General features: G+C 37.3%; 1 protein-coding gene across 13 annotated transcripts in view; it reads right to left on the bottom strand.

The window, feature by feature from the left end:
• Positions 1–17,500, bottom strand: part of didum (dilute class unconventional myosin) — a 323,000-nt gene that overhangs the window by 235,163 nt on the left and 70,337 nt on the right. Inside the window, exon 1 of one of the 13 annotated variants that reach the window (XM_067098116.1) lies at positions 16,119–16,193. The exons of the other annotated variants lie outside the window; for them this stretch is intronic. Coding sequence (XP_066954217.1) covers positions 16,119–16,178 — 60 coding nt within the window. The 5' untranslated portion in view covers positions 16,179–16,193. Of the gene's footprint in view, positions 1–16,118; positions 16,194–17,500 lie in introns of those variants that run through there. 13 annotated transcript variants of the gene reach the window in all.

The raw sequence follows: 17,500 nt of genomic DNA, 5'->3' as shown, positions 1-17,500 counted from the left end.
CATGGAGATAGATAATGGACTTTTGAGAATATAAAACCAGACCTGATTTAGACAGGGTTACTTCACCACTCAAATTCATTATGGAAATTTCTACACAGTTTAGGGAAAACTTACTATGTACCACGAAGCTCAAGACGCTCAAATTACACACGCTCTCATTGAAAAATGTTTTTCATACAGAAAGAGATGAGAAGAAATCTTTCAGACGAACCGATAAAAGTTAAGGTTGTAATAATACACAGTTTTGAATAAAATTAACAGTGGCTCACCGAACTGTCCACTAACAGGGCCTCAATAACCATCCCCAATGACACAATATTGAAAGGTCTGTGCTATTTTTATCATACACTGATATCTGGGATAAAGCTGTTGGTCTCGCCCATGCTCCCAACGATGGTCATGAATGTTTACGCGATAACAGGACATGGCAATCACAAGTGGTCGTCACCCATCCAATTATTAAGATGTTTGACAGCCGCTAGTCGATGGAGGCTTCCAGAGAAAAAGTGTCTTTGGGAACATTACTCCGTATGAAGGTGAAAAGTTCCTAACACATACAATTGGTGGGATGCAAGGTCTCCACATCGTAACTCGAAGGCAGCCTTTAAGAAAAAATCCAAGAAATAGCAAGAAAGGCTAATTGGCGATTGTTCTATCTTATTTAATTCTCCTTCATATATAATTGAGGCCTAAGTGCCTGGAATGCGAGAAAAACCACAGTAAACTCACGAATTAATTGTTGCAACGAGCAACTACTATTTCCCATTCCTAAAAACTATCAACATTCTTCTGACACTAAAATCAATCTTTTTTAGTTGGTACAAAGCAGTTTTTTTCCTCCAGTACTGTAACGCCAAAAGTTTCTTCCATTACAGAACGCCAGAAGCATATTCCACCATTACAGAACGCCAGAAGCATATTCTTCCATTACAGAATGCCAGAAGCATATTCTTCCATTACAGAACGCCAGAAGCATATTCTTCCATTACAGAACGCCAGAAGCATATTCTTCCATGACAGAACGCTAAAAGCACATTCTTCCAGTTCTAAAAAATAAAAACTCAATAGTCATAAGAATCATTTTTTGTCCACAAAAACAACTCACTTCTCAAAAACAACCAATTTCTTCAGTCAACAAAAAATCTTTCTTCCATTACTAAAACCCCTTTCTCCCTTTACTGAAAGACATTTACTTTTTCCCCTTGCCAAGATCCAAATTCGGCAAGCATCAGAACCCACACTTGCATATATTCGAAAATCTTCCCCAATAGCTGGTAGGCACGATGCTCACATCAAGAAGCAGCGATGGAATTAATGAGCATGACGGCAGTAATCTAAAATATATTCGCCAACAAGAGAACAAGAGGATACAGCTAAGGAGAGAGAGAGAGAGAGAGAGAGAGAGTAAACACCATGATTGATAACAATTGATGTAATTATATTATACAGTTTGCGTAAGATAATGAAAAAGAAGTACATTCTTCAAATACTTGTCTTAGAGAGAGAGAGAGAGAGAGAGAGAGAGGAGAGAGAGAGAGAGAGAGAGAGAGAGAGAGTAAACACCATGATTGACAACAACTGATGTAATTATAATATTATATAGTTTGCGTAAGATAATGAAAAGTACATTCTTCAAATACTTGTCTTAGAGAGAGAGAGAGAGAGAGAGAGAGAGAGAGAGAGAGAGAGAGAGAGAGAGAGAGAGAGAGAGAGACTTTCAGGTTAATCATTTTCAATATCTGGCCAGAAAAGAAAAACACAAGTCATCATATTAGCAATTTTCGGTCCCTTTCCTTTTAAACCGATTCGATATCGGATAAAAACCAAATATCAAAAATTAAGAGTCACAGTCACGCAGTAAGCCACTTGCCTAATTTAAAGCAGGAATGACTCTTGCATACCTCTGTCCGACTAAACTTGCGGAGGTAACTAAAACCTCGTAGGGAAACATGATAGCATAGGCACCTGAAGATATTAAAGGATACTTCGAGTCATCCTCTCAAAAACGTCAAACGTGAAGAAATATCAAAGCAAAATATTAACATGTAGAGAGTCCCGGAAATACTTTCTTTAAACAACGTATACGGGGAAAATATGAAAATATCAAAGGAAACTGTAATATAAATTGGGAAATATAATAACTATAAAAAGGAAATCTGAAATGTAGATATCTACTCCCATACCTAGCCCTGACCTGAAGGAACTGGGAAAAACACAGAGAAGAAAAATATGACAGTTCTATCCCAGCCTCGCGAAAGTGAGAACAGTATAAGAATTTAGGAAATCCTGTGAAGGAGCGTCACGAAGATTTTTCCAGCTTCAAAATGAAAATACGCTTCTAAAATTTTAGTTGTGAAAAACAAACTACTGAAGTACTGTGCAGCAAAAGTTTTAAGCAAAATAAAATAGGAACTATTCTATACCGTTCTCCTCTCCGATGACTCCGAACTCTCCCTGGCACGGGTGCCACATCCCCTATTGACTTTGAGAAGAGTAACAATCTCCGGATTGGACTGTGAGAGGCGAGTTTCTATTCCCCAACTAACAGGCACTGAATTATGCCTGATTCCGTTTTCTCAAAATCTCAATTTCATTCTTTTCTTGAATTCTTGACGAGGCTAGGGTCTTCGAATAAAACAAACTACGATGAAATTACTATTATTATTATTATTATTATTATTATTATTATTATTATTATTATTATTATTATTATTATTATTATTATTATTATATTATTATTACATTCATATGGAGTGAAAGACGAGAATGTTATTCAACAGCAAACAAATTATTTTTTGAACTAAAGATGAGGATATATTCCAATACTGAAAATGCAATCTATATGTAAAAAGACTTATATGAGAGAGGACGGAAGTAAAGTGAAGCAGATCAAATTAACGAAAAAAAATCTCACTAGTCAGCACCGGTGACCATTGCAGATTTGAAAAACTACCTCATCACCTAAATTTTGAAACATCGAGTAAAAAACTGCAGAGCCTTCGCAAACCTCTGACGTTAATTTGTATAAATTAGTATAAATGAGTAACAAAATGTTTATACAAGAAATTTCATATGAATATCGGAATCGTTTGAGAGGATGAGTCAGAAATTATGACTCATATAATCACACACACACACACACACATCCCGCACAGAGCTACGTGCCACCGTTCCTGTCTTTCCTCTTAATTTTTCCTCACAATTCCAACTCGCTTCTTAACCCATTTCTTACTATCATAAGTACCCAGTCAAGGGCACTTGCTCAAAAGGATCATATATAATAAATGATCCTTTGAAAAGTTAACCTTCGATTCAATAATCTTCTACTAAAGAATGGATAACTAAAAAGGAGAGAAGTCTAATGGTAATTTGCTCTCTTTCCTAATAAACCCCACTGTAGTAATGTAAAACGCACCTCTTGCACTGCAAAGGGGAAATATATCCATGATTCAAACCCAAAACTTTTATAGCATTATTTCATTAAATAAAGTGTTATATTGCACTCAATTACCTTTCAAATGGAATCAAGGGTCATAACTGACTTACAATCCCAGTTAAGACTAATACCCTAAAAGTTTTGCTTCTTAGTGAAAATAAATTCTAATTCTATAGTAAAGTACATGAATACGAAATCCCTACATCTCCACCCATTAGGAATATCCCAAACCATGACGACGGTGAATTTCATTTCTAGTCCACATCTTGCAAAATTGCATGTTCATTTCAGAACCACAATTATGTAACTCCTCACAAGTTGTACCAAAAAAAAGAACAATTATGTCTTTTTTTTTTTTTTTACTTTAGCATGAACATAGATCTGTGACCTTATAAGTCACGCCAAGGTCACCCTTATTGTAATCATATGTTTGTGTGGGTAAAAAAATTTTTTTCAAATATGTGTAGAATACAGGATGCCATCTATGTAAGTCAAAATACAGCATTTGGTGCAGGTGCGTCCATATGAAGCCAGACTGTGTAACGTATCTGGTGGCAAAGCAATGAGACTTCATGCAAGTATGAACGGTGGAAGGCTGAACAGGAAGGTTTCTTTAACACTAACTTCTTGAAGGGAAAGGAGGGACAGTTCTCCAAAGGTAAAGGGAGAAGGACAGAACGATGGGAGGAGGAGGGGGGATGGAAGGGGGGAAGCTAAAGGATGTCTAAGTGGGAATATAATCGTCAGAGAAGCATCCTGGTCACGCTTCGTGGGACTCATTCGTGACTAACTCACTAAGGTTGGGTGTCGAACACGATTCCCCCTACACCCCACACCACCCCCACCTCATCCCACTCACAATCATCACCTATATGTCCTCTTGCCTCATCCCAGCACACGCCCAAAACCCTCTTCCTGACACAGACAAATAGATCACAAAATATTCCCACCTGTATAAAAATGCTGATTTTTTAAAAAAATATGTATGGGTGTTTAAGCACTGTGACAAGTTACCTTACAGATATCTTAACACAGGTTACGTTAGGGTACTCCCACCTTATATCAGACTGATTATTTTTGGTCACAAATAATAAATAAATATAAGATAAAATCCTGTAAATGTTTCCTGATATTTTGTAGAGCAAAATTTGCCGTTTCTTTTATTTCCTTAAGTAATGATGAGGAAACTTTGACCCTCAAAGTTACTTTGAGTACTGAATATGTTGTTTTTCAAAATAAAATCGAATTCTTACCCAAATCGTGATTAAAATTAAATTTATAAATTTGAAAATATATTGCAAGTTTAAGTTTGCTTAGAGGTAATTCTGGCAGCGCAAGATCTCATTCTGAATGAGAAAAGGAATAAAATTTGTGAACAACAGCCCCTGATTAAATATAAGTGTGTTGGGGGAATACAACTCGCCAATGGTCCAGTTACATGTAACTGGCCAAACCGACATATATTAAAGTTGGAACTCCGTCAATTCATCGTGTTACACACTTGAAACAATTGCTTTAAAATGAGATGGAAAATAACTGCATTAGAGTCTTAGTCATTTGTGTTATGTACTGGATTTGCCAAGTTTGATCAGTAGGAGAAGATTAGAAGGCAATTTATAGACTTAAGTTCATGTAAACTGCGTGGGATTCGCGTCTCTTTTAATCAAAGTAGCAACGAGTTTACGTTAAATTGCTAAACTTTGTGACAGATGAAGACATTTCACTGGCGCTAAAAGTAAATGAACAATGTTTTAAACCTCAGTCGACATTCAGGATGCTCAGTATAAGGAACTTTGTAAACTCCAGAGACTTGTCATCAACGTTTAATTTGATCTCAACACACATACTCAGATTAGATGTGGCATATTTTGTATCAGCTTAAAATAACTTCAAAATACATTCTGAAAAAGTCATTTGAATATGAATTTCGCTCACATCAAAATTTCTGGCACAAGAGTGTCTGTACCCCAGTGGTCTGCTAATCTGTTTAGCAATCTTTTCACGCGCTGATAATTTCTTTTCATTCAATTCACGTATGAACAAAGTGACATGTGACTTGGCTTGGAGCCACAATGTGAATGAGCGAAGACGTATTCACAAAGACCTATTACAGCGGAACCCATTGTAGAAACCTGGTTCAAGTCAAAATGAGGGGCAAGAGGGTTAAATCTAGAAGGCCTTTCATTAAGAAAGATACCCTCCAACTATTACCGCCATAACTCATAATCTCCGACCATAAAAGACACTGGTCCTAGCGAACTGGTTATCAGAGTAAGCGTCTTTCTTTCAAATGTCCTACTTTCAACGATTATGTCCCTTTTAAGACATAATCATTTCCAATGATGACTTAATATTTGATAAAATATTTCTACCTCAAGTCAAGAACGAACCTAAGATCCTCATATGAAGGACAGGGCACTACCACCTGATCACACAAGTCATACAAAGTCGGAACCTGAGTACTTACTTGGTACCTGATGCTTTACTAACTCACAGAACAACCAACGGCTCAACTGACAGCATTTTATCCGAATTACTCTTTCTGAGTAATTCGTGATTGTGCATTGGTTTCCATAATATTTAATGCTAGGTTATGGTAGTAACATAGCTACAGACTATGAACCGTTCAGAAGGCTAGTACAAAATTCTATATACATATTTCATCACTAAATGCAATCAATAGATACGGATAAACCGGAGCGTAATTGTATGTGCTTATACTGCTGGGTACATGAGAATATACATTGTTTTTTTTATCTAATATAAAACCAAAGGAGGCAGAACCTATAGAATTCAGCTTTAATTTTCTCTACGGCCATCTCCCTTTTGGGAAAACTACTCGTGTAAATGATCAAAGTTTGTTTTTACCAAAAATATACCAGGGAAATCCAAAATTATGAGAAAAGTGAAGCATTGCCCAAAATATTTTAAAATCATATAATAAGCTGTGGTAATCGCTAAGGAGCTGTTTATAAAAGGTTTAAGAATCAAAATTATAAAGTGTAAAAACGGCCTAGCTACAAAAAAAAAAAAATCCATTAACTGCAACACATCAATTGTCTTGAATTGCTCACTTTTTTATGACACAGTGCAAAATAATTATCTTATAAAATCTTATAAATGGAATACCTCCCGGCGATCTTAAATGGAAATGGTTGACTTTAAGCTGTTTAATGCATGTACGGAATACACTAAATCCTCGGCCTCTATCCTGTCCTTTACCGACGGATGGATTGATTTAAGGTTTTCTGGCGTCGCCCTCGGACGACGAGCCTCGAGCCCATCCTGCTAATTCAGGTCGCAAATATTTGTTGTGCATAATATACTGGATACATATTTTGGTAAATGTAGGAGTCCAGATTTGGAGCTCTTGAACCAGCGCGCAGTTTCTAGCTCAGTAACCGTTTCATTTCTTCAGCTGCAACTCTGTTATTGCTTCTGTTATCACGTTCTAGTCTCAACACCCGGATCTATAGCTTCGTTCAGGATTATGCCTTGATCTTCCCCTCTCTGGCACTGTAAGGGTCCAGTGAAGGTGATGTCAACAGGTGTCTAAAAACTAGAAACTAGTTATTACTCAGAAGTGCAAAATTCAATACCTCACATATGTGTATATTTTCTTATCGGCGGACTAGCCCTGGCTTAGTGTGTGTGTGTGTGTGTGTGTGTGTGTGTGTGTGTGTGTGTGTGTGTGTGTGTGTGTGTGTGTGTGAGAGAGAGAGAGAGAGAGAGAGAGAGAGAGAGAGAGAGAGAGAGAGAGAGAGAGAGAGAGAGAGGGGGTTCAATCTAACACCAAAGGAAGAAATAAATTGCCTTCCAAACGTGGAAGGGTATAGTTCATGGAGAGAAATCCATACCCTACTGGATGCAAGACAGACAGACAGAAGCCGAACAAAACAATGCAGGCAGTATAGATCTCAATAGGACACATGTAGGATGTATCAGGTGGGAGACGCCATTTTCCTGCAGTCTAAAAGCTTTCTCCCAGTTTCCTGAATACTACGTCCATCGTTGGGTATTGTTGGAGCAAGTTTGAGTGAAGGAGGGTAAGGAGTATAAAGGATATGTGGAACGGAACAAAATTACTTATCTTCGAATAACGCTATGCAAGCTGTACAGTATTCTCTCTCTCTCTCTCTCTCTCTCTCTCTCTCTCTCTCTCTCTCTCTCTCTCTCTCATCCCAAAGTGACTAAGCTATTGTTGAAAAACTCAACTATTTTTATTTTAACCTGGTTCCGTTGTTTCTTTCAGGCTTGTCCTTATTGCCAGTTCCGTCGGCCTTCGCGCAAATAAATGCATCGGGTATAATTCATGAATAGGCGGTACACAAAATAATACCGTTTCATTCATATCTCCCATATGGCACCAAAAACTAGCGGATACAAACGGCAGCCGCTTTACCTGTATAAAATGATGAATGACGGCGACATTACACATATCCCATGACAGACAGAGAGAGAGAGAGAGAGAGAGAGAGAGAGAGAGAGAGAGAGAGAGAGAGAGAGAGAGAGAGAGAGAGAGAGACTAAAATATAATAAAACACCGCCAACTCTCTCCCATTGTTTCAGACAAATTGCTTCCGTGTGGACTGTTAAAAAAATGCATACGTTTAGCCCATACCAAAAAGAACCAACCCCACATTTCAACCATGGTTCAAACAACATCCTATCCCCTCCACCCACCACTACTACCATCACCCCGTTTAACCATGGTTTATCCCCCCTCTGAACAACGCATCTCCACCCCCCTTCCTCCGGTTCCTGTAGCGGGCAAATAAATCGAATAAACACCTGCCTGGCCAATATCGTTGCTACAAAAGGCGAGAAAAAATGATTAATATGGAAGGATACATGAAAGGAACAACAACAACAAAGGGGAGCATTTTGAAGATCAAAGCGTTATACAAAGTTAATTTGTATTGACTTTTATACTGGTATAATAATAATAATAATAATAATAATAATAATAATAATAATATGTATGGAAAAACACTGCCACAGAACTAATATTAGTAGTGGACTTGCTAAACTAACACGTAGGAAAAATAATAATAATAATAATAATAATAATAATAATAATAATAATAATAATAATAATAATAACACATGAAAAACGAAAATAGGACAGAAACAAATAAGGTAAATTTCCAATTATCAACTTTCTGTTCACTACTGGATGAATGGAAGCTAACGCGGAGTGTGTACAAGGTACAGCAAGCTCTTGATGAAACTTCTGCGGCGTCGAGCGAAATGGCTAATGTCATGGAAGTTTTCTACACAAAAGGTTCATCCAGCATTAAGTGGTTTGCGCATGAGTGCAGCAGCGATCATTGCCTTGTCCCTTCTCTGGATCAGCCCTTGTTAATAAGGGATATGGCTTAGCGATTAAAAGTAAGATTTTATATATACATATATATATATATACATATATATATATATATATATATATATATATACATATGTATGTATGTATGTATGTATGTTTGTATTATATATATATATATATATATATATATATATATATATATATATATATATATATATATATATATAATATATAAAATCCGAGAGGGTCTGATCTTGTTTGACTTTCCCCGGGTGACAGTAGGGGAGACGTGACACAGCCAAGCAACACCTGTAAACCGGTTTGTCCGCCCTGGGTGGGACGGGGTAGGTAGGGGGGAGACACCCACCCTCCTCATGCAAACCTGTTTGTTCGCCCCAGGTGGGGGCGGGGTAGGTAGGGGATCGGGAGGGTAGGGGAGACAGCAGCCCAAGGTTCCAGCGTGCATAACGCATGCCAACAAGCTTGTGTGTGTATATGTATATATATATATATATATATATATATATATATATATATATATATATATATATATATATATATATATATATATATATATATTATATATGTACATATGTATACGTATGAGAGAGAGCGAGAGAGAGAGAAAGAGAGAGATAGAGAGAGACAAAAAGACTTCCGAAACTGATAAAAATAGAAAACCAAAACTCTACCGTGAAAACTCAGAACAAGCACACTAATGAAGCACAAAAACAAATGTCCGATTCTGGCTTAAAGGGAAAACCGGACAACAGATCCATCGGAAATTCTGAAAGCTGGAATTAAAAGCCGGGCTCCGTGGGAAAAAGGCAACGATGGGGCTTTTCATTTTTTCTTTTCTTTTTATTAGGCTGCTGGATATTCCCAAACAATTTATTGAGCATTTCATTTCAGTATGGTCATCGATACATGGGAAGTGTTTAGATAAAATGGAACAGTTTTTTACTGTATTTATTCCCAAATTGCCGGGTAATCATTGAATTGCCGGATAATCATTGATGACGAAGAATGATGATTAAAGGGAGAATGTACATGATTAGTACAGAGCACGCCAAAAGGAAGAGAGAGAGAGAGAGAATATTATTCTCTGCACTTTAAACAGGCATATCGTCATCGAAGGTCATCAGTGATGATGAATGCACAATCATCATCTGATGTCATCGTATGTGTTAGTGACTGACTGACTGATTCTTGTAAGCCTTGCGTGACAACAAACGTGATATAAAAATTACTGAAATACTCCAGTCTTCGGAGCAAGCCATCTTTCAACTGGGAATACGGGTACAACTAATTACCGGGGAACCGATAATTCAACAGAAAAGGAGCCTATAATCACAAAGTACCTGACCTAGTGGAATACTTTTTGATTTTATATAATTTAATATAAGGCAGTCGTTGGTCACCCTGCCTACCATCATGAATAATAGAATTGTTGTGGTCGCGTTTTCTTTACAACAAATTCCCTGAAAAACATAAGCACTGTGTTACTGAATTTAAATCAATATAAAAACCTTTTAAACAAAGGAAACTTTCATCAAAATTTGCTATTTAGTATACTATCAAAGTCGTTTGCAACCAGGTATACAGACTCCGTAGAAATACGTGACTTTCCAAGACCGAATCGGAACCTAAAATCTATAATCGGATTTTCTATCATATTTCGAATTTCGCGTCGTTCGGAAACTTAAATCAGGGTACGATAACAAATGTCCCAGAAAACTCGTACTAACAGAAATATTCAAGAATTAATTTTGTACGACTTCCCATACCGTGAAATGTTTTATCCCTTATATAATATATATATATATATATATATATATATATATATATATATATATATATATATATATATATATATATATATATATATATATATATATGGATGTGTGTGCGCGTGTGTGTGTTCTAGCATAACTCTGAAACGCATTGAGCAATTTCAACCAAACTTTGTATACTTATGACTTACTATCTGGAAAAGAATACTGTGGGTTAAGACATCAGTACCAAAGGGCACCAAAGGGGGTGGGGGTGGGAAGGGTTTCCCTGAAACAGGACTGGTTCTCCCTGGTATACATATGACTTACTATCTGGAAATTACTGAGAGGGGTAAGACATCACTGGCACCACAGGGGTGGGGGTGAGAAGGGGGTGACATGTAAAAATAACCGAAAACGACAGATATTAGTATCTAACCCATAGTTTTGGAGGTCGCTGAGATGAATAGTGACACTCCAGATGCCATTTAAGTTCAAGTTCAGCCCCGATAGGAAGGGGGGGTGAGGAGGGGCGAAAAGTAAAATGTAAAAAATGACAGATACTAGTGTCTAATCCATAGTTTTCAAGGTCGCCGAGATGAATAGTGACACTCCCAATGCCCTTTAAGTCGAAGTTCAGCCCAGATAGGAATGAATGGGGGACGAGAAGGGGTGAAATATAAAATGTAAAAAACTTTGGGCATTGTAACTGAAGCAACTATCTTAACAGAGAGAGAGAGAGAGAGAGAGAGAGAGAGAGACTTTATCGGTTGTCATTCAGAGTTTTCCCGGGCAGTGCTGGGTTGGTCAGCTAGTTGTATTATATAATATAGCCTATGCACAAGTAGCCCATGACTGAGTATACAATGAATCTGGAATATTTATGCTCCTGAATTTCGGTGTCAGACACGGAATATATAAATGCCAATCTAATTAATGTCTTTTGATTACACATACGAGTAGAAGAAACTTGGGTCGATGAATGTGAATTTAAAGTTTCAGATACATTTTCAAACTGCTTTCATAAGCGATGTTCGTCTTCTAATAACAGACGATATGGATTAGTGGTAATTCACACATGTACATCATTCGATCGCAAGCACGAACTCTTTAACTAAAACATCCGTTTGTAAAAAATCCCACTTACTGTTATCCCGAAGACGATCTAAATCCGCCCATGGATAATTAGTTAATACAATAACTCCCTTTTAACACACTCATACATGTAACACGTTACCTTTTAATTTACTCTCCCCAGAAAGCAATTACCATTATTATTATCAGTATTATTATGTGAAATCGATTAGGATTCGAAAATTGCTGACCTACACAGAACAAATTGTGTCAATAAATAGGACGAAACTTAACTGCGGTTAATATCAACCACGCAATTATAAAAAAAGAGCCATTAGTTCTGATGAAGGAAGGGGAAGCACAACTCATTAATGCCGGTAACGAGGAACCATAATGAAACCATTGCAATTACTGTAAATAAACAAGGAAAAAGGGAAAATATCACACCAATGAGTGACGATGTTCACATGTTCCAGAGATGAGGGAGTGCACAGGTGGAAAAGGTTTACTCTCTCACCCTGTTCACTTCTGTGGCCTTACTGTGACTCACAGTTCAAAGAAAACAGGTGCAGCGACAGAAGTTTGTAAGTAATGGAGTAAAAATTATACAATAAACGAATACTTCCACACGCATTTAATCGGTCCCTGAGGAAGATTGGACTTGTGACCAACCAATTAATAGCGTTAGTAATAAAAATGTCGATATTAAGAAGAAAACCTAAGACTACTGAGGAAACCTACACAAAAGCAGCGATAACGACAAGGCCTTAATAAAAAAAAAAAAAAAGTAAGACTTCATGAATATATCCAGTTCCAAGTTCAATAAAGGAAATATATTCTGACAAAGGTTTTGGTGTTCTCTAATCCCCATATACTTCCAGCTCAGGCTCCCTACAATTTTTACGCCCTCCTTCTCATCTTTTCCTACGGATAGGAAAATTCTATTTAAAGAACGTGCAATTTCACCAAAAGACAAGTCAATTCTTGAGAGTTCACCGAAAGGGTGAATCAAAGCATTACATGATGACGGAGCAACACCAGCGATATTAGGTCCAGAATAGACCCTGGGCTATAAGAGTGTTAAACCATCCCAAAAAATTAAGGCAGGGGTATGTTGCCTCCACAGTTTCCTAGAACAAGAGGTTGCTTATCTAATTTCTAAACTGAAATAACAGCAGCAACGTGTTTCAAAAGGCGTAATTATACTGAGGCCTGCCTATTAGTCCATGTTTTGATGAAGTAACTTTTCTGTAATCTACTTATATCAGCACTTGATCTAATTTCTAAAATGAAATAACAGCATAAACGTGTTTCAAAAGGCGTAATTATACTGAGGCCTACCTATTAGTCCATGTTCTGATGAAGTTACTTTTCTGTAACCTATTTATATGAGAACAAGTTCACATCTTTATCTATCAACTATTTGGCTAAATAAAAATGATCGAGAATTATGAATAATATTGCACAGAGAAGTATTCATAAACAATAAGATGAGTAACAAGTACTTCATGGATTTTCGCTAGGGTTTCTGCCAAAGCGAGGACGTCGAGAAGATTCCAAAAAGTAAATAACGGTCAAACAAGAAATCAATCGACTCACATTTAAAAATAATATTACAGTAATCACTAGCACTATTTTTCTTAATTGTGGTGCATGATGCGGTACCCTAAATTCACTGGGGATGTTCGACTCCTATAATCATCCCACTCTAAAGAGGTGCGTCTATCGCTTCGTCTGGTCTTCAGCCCTGGTCTTATATCTCTGTTTCATCTAGATTCTAGAAATTCGGTTCCTCTGCAGATGTCTTCCCCGACTGTTTTCGTCATCAAGAAACCTTTTCTTCTAACCCCAAAACCATTTCTTTCCCTCTCCACGCGGTGCATCAATGAACACATAAATTGGTATCCCAATATCACAGAAAACACGAGGAATATTAGAGTTGAACCACTTACGAACTAATGTAACTTCGCAGAGCTACTAAACTGTCAGAAAACGAAAAGTTTTAATGAGAGAGAGAGAGAGAGAGAGAGAGAGAGAGAGAGAGAGAGAGACCTAGTTGTCGTATCGCGTACCTTTTAACGCATCCCATTATTGCAACCTGGCAGGATGCTTCCATCGCCTTTAATGCGGTCGTTTCTCTCTCTCTCTCTCTCTCTCTCTCTCTCTCTCTCTCTCTCTCTCTCTCTCATATCCGCAGTGGACCTAAAAGTAGCACAAACATTTTTAATACCGAGTTTGAATTGCACATGAGTTTTTCCCCAAATCTTTCACTTCCTTTCGTGAAATCTTTACCTTTCCTTATTTACACCAAGGTTTCAAAAAAGATAAACTGTGCAAATGCGGTTACATACTGGAAGCATATGTTCCTGGTACTTGGAAAATAAAAAAAAAATGAAAAATAAATACGTAACACAATATAATGATAAAGGTTACTTTCTGGGAATCCGCATGGCCCCTAACATCAACAGGTCACGAGGTAGGTCGCCGTAAGATCTCCTGAAGAGTTTTATTGTTCGTACTTTGAAATTACCCAAGAAAAAGATTAGGTGCTATCATTGCCATCTGCCAGCGAAGAATAATATTTGCAAATCAATAAGGCTCGCATCCAGGTTGTGACATGTTCCACTGGAAATTTCAAGCGTCTGGGAACCATGGCTCTCAAGCCTACTGAAAAGATATATCAATCAAGATGTGCTGGGATGCAGGTAGAGCAGAAACTAACTGGTATCAGGAATTTTCAGTTCCGTAAAAGTCACAAAGCCCAAAGGGAATGTACTGCCACTTGGAGAGCGACTATCGACATTTACTGGTAGGAGTCGCGGGAAATTAAGCCTAAATTCGGGAGACTTTTGGCCACGAGAATGTCAAGTCTGCACAACGCTCTAAGCTCATAGTTTCTGTAATGGAATTCACTCCTCTGATTCTACAATGGCGTAAATTACTTTCCTGATTTATATAATAAAATGAGCTGCCTCCCTAGTTTCTGTAAGGGAATAGCAACATGCGGAAGCAGATTAACAAGCACAGTACCTAAATCAATTCAATCATCATTGTTATATGAAGTTATAAGAGTCACAATTAACAGGCTTCCTACAATTAATGTGATAAAATCTGCAAAATACGATCTAACATTCGGGAAAATTCCAGTTTCATAGTAAATGTGCTTAGAGAAGCTTGCAACCTTATAAAATTATGTTGAAATGTACGGCAATGTAGGTGTCCCTTAACAAGCTAAACTTTGATTCCTGAAGCGTATATTTTCACAAATTAACGCAAAACATACAGTACTCTGATCCTTGTTAAATCGTAAAATGGTATAAGCGATGAGGTTAGATGAAAATCAATCAGGTTTAGCCCAGAGACCCCATGAGACTGCACCAAACGTTTGAAAATCTAAGGACCCATCACTCTTCTTTTCTAACGGATTTAGGTTTTCCTGACAACATCGAAGTAAATGTCGATATTACTAGAAAAGGATATATATTTCGAAATTTCACAGATTTACGACCGAAACCTCTATAGAGGTTAAAAATGTTATTAATATCCTCTGCAGAACGAAAGTTCTGACATTTATAACTTTGTCAACTGGCATCATACATATCCTCTCAAAGATTCTTAGCCTGGATGCTGCTGCTCAATATTTAACTGATCTGCTATCAAGGCAGCGATGGCATAGCCTAAAATCTATTCGAGCTGGCAACCCACTCCGCCCCAACCCAAAAAGAGGTTTCTGAGAACGGGGTCTTTATTGCACTGCAACAAATTTCATTACCAAAATGCAGGAAAAGTTCGCTGGTTTGAATAGCCAGTTGCCATAGAATAAAAGTTCTTGAGTGAAAACAAAGGGAAATAGTCATTGCGAATATGTAAGTAGAATCTGACAGATAATACCTACAGCAAATACATTAGAGTGTATTGTCAAGTTCACAATGAGCTCTTTATCTTTACAACTCATCAATATTTTTCGGATAGGCTTTTTACCAGAGGCCTTCAAAATACGAAATAGGAAATTAAGGAATAATCATAGTAATGCAGTAGCATAAACGCGTTACCTACGTGTTCTCCTTCCAAGTGTTGGTTAAAATCTAACAGTGTAAGAAGTGTTTTTTCTTTTACTTTTTTTTTTCGAATTTTCATGGTCTTCAGAACTAAGATGATGAGGAAATTGAGAAAGGATTTTACCGCCGTCATTGCAATACATAATTCTGGTGAACGACCGGTTTATTATATACATTGGCATGTCCATAAAGGATATCTTAAAATTATTTGCGAAAACGAAATTACAATATTTCTAAACGTTACCATGAGAAACAACATCCAATATAAACACGACGCAGATATTTCAGAAAACTTTCCATCACTTCTGGCTACCTGTGGAATATTGAAACTTGAATAATTTCCGGTGAGTCCATCACTAATAGTTACCTAAAGGATGTTAACCCTAAAAGAAACGAAACAGTCATGCTTTTATCTAAGGGGAAACTGAGGAGGCATTTCCACTGCCACTCACGTGTTGAAGACTGAAAAGCGACGCTTGACAAGGAGTTGGGAAAACGACCGAACTCGACATCCTCGGCAGTGCAGTGAAATTTCAACATTCAAATTCAATTAATTTCCTAGAGTCCTTTTCACTATCAAACCGCTATAGCGATGGGGAAACATCTCTAGTTTCGTTGCATTTCGTCATCACAAAGGTTACTGAGCGTGCATTTCAGAAATTCTCGTTAGCAGCGCTCTTCGAAATTTCCATAAGTGTTGTTGATCGATGGCGATAACTGCATATCACCAGAATAAAAATGACTTCAGAATCAAAAGGACCTGACGCCATCAGGGAAACGTCTCTCTCCAATTTCCTTCACAAAAAAATGAAGTAAATGAGGAGTCCTCACAGATGATGACACAAGGAGCAGTTTCCTGCTGTTAACACATATTGCATCAACTTCTTACATCATTCTGGAAATAACTACCACACAATTCCAGTTAGAAAGTCTTAGGAAGTCAATTACAGCTCCACACAGAGAACTGCAGGAATCACTGGTAGCTCCATCTAGCAGCATGGGCAGGAATCGGGTTTAAGTCCGAGAGCAAAGGTGGGAGGAACAACACCGATCATCACTAAACGCAACACTCGAAGCAAAGACTCCAACCATCCCTCTCTAACCCGTGGGGAGCTTTAACTTTGTCTTCTGTGTAATAATAGAAAATACTATTAGAGAGTATTAACGAGCATTAACGGCCAAGACTCTCTAATCGACTTAGAAGAGAATGAAGTCACAGAGACTTACTTATTACAGGCACGAGGCGCTACTTGAACTTCCTATATATTTCTCAAGAGTCGTCAGGTTTCCTTACCGAGTGACTGTACATTATTAAAGTCGCCTATGAGGTTATTCAATGTTTCTTGTTTGTGTTGTGATTACACTTCTTATATCACTTCTTATAACAGTCTGAATATTAAAAAACGTTAAATGTGAACAAGAGAGAATAACAAGATTATCACGTAAGTATACATTAACGTAAACCGTTTCCAGTCGATGTCAAAATGCGTTAATTACTTTTTATGTCAATAACAATATTCAATAAACAACTGCTCAGTCGCATCACGAATCTTATTCTTGAAACATTCGTCAAAAATACCGTAAAATTGTTTCCATTTGATTAAAAGTGCAAGAAAAAACAAAAGTTATACATCACATGACTATATAAAATATACTATCGACTAAATTTCTCAATACAGATAATAATATGCCTTTACATACGTGTCACAAAATATACAAGATTTCGGAAATCTTTCGCTATAAAAAAAAACCTTCATGGAGTGATATTTTTCTGACAAAGTTACTGGTCTCCTGCAAGACTTCCTTACAAATGAAAACCCTTCAGATGTAGCAC

The sequence above is a fragment of the Macrobrachium rosenbergii genome, chromosome 54 (genome assembly GCF_040412425.1).
Source record: "Macrobrachium rosenbergii isolate ZJJX-2024 chromosome 54, ASM4041242v1, whole genome shotgun sequence".
NCBI classification, from domain to species: Eukaryota; Metazoa; Arthropoda; class Malacostraca; order Decapoda; family Palaemonidae; genus Macrobrachium; species Macrobrachium rosenbergii.
Note: the sequence above shows the minus strand (reverse complement) of the source record. Positions and strands in the feature narration are given on the sequence as shown.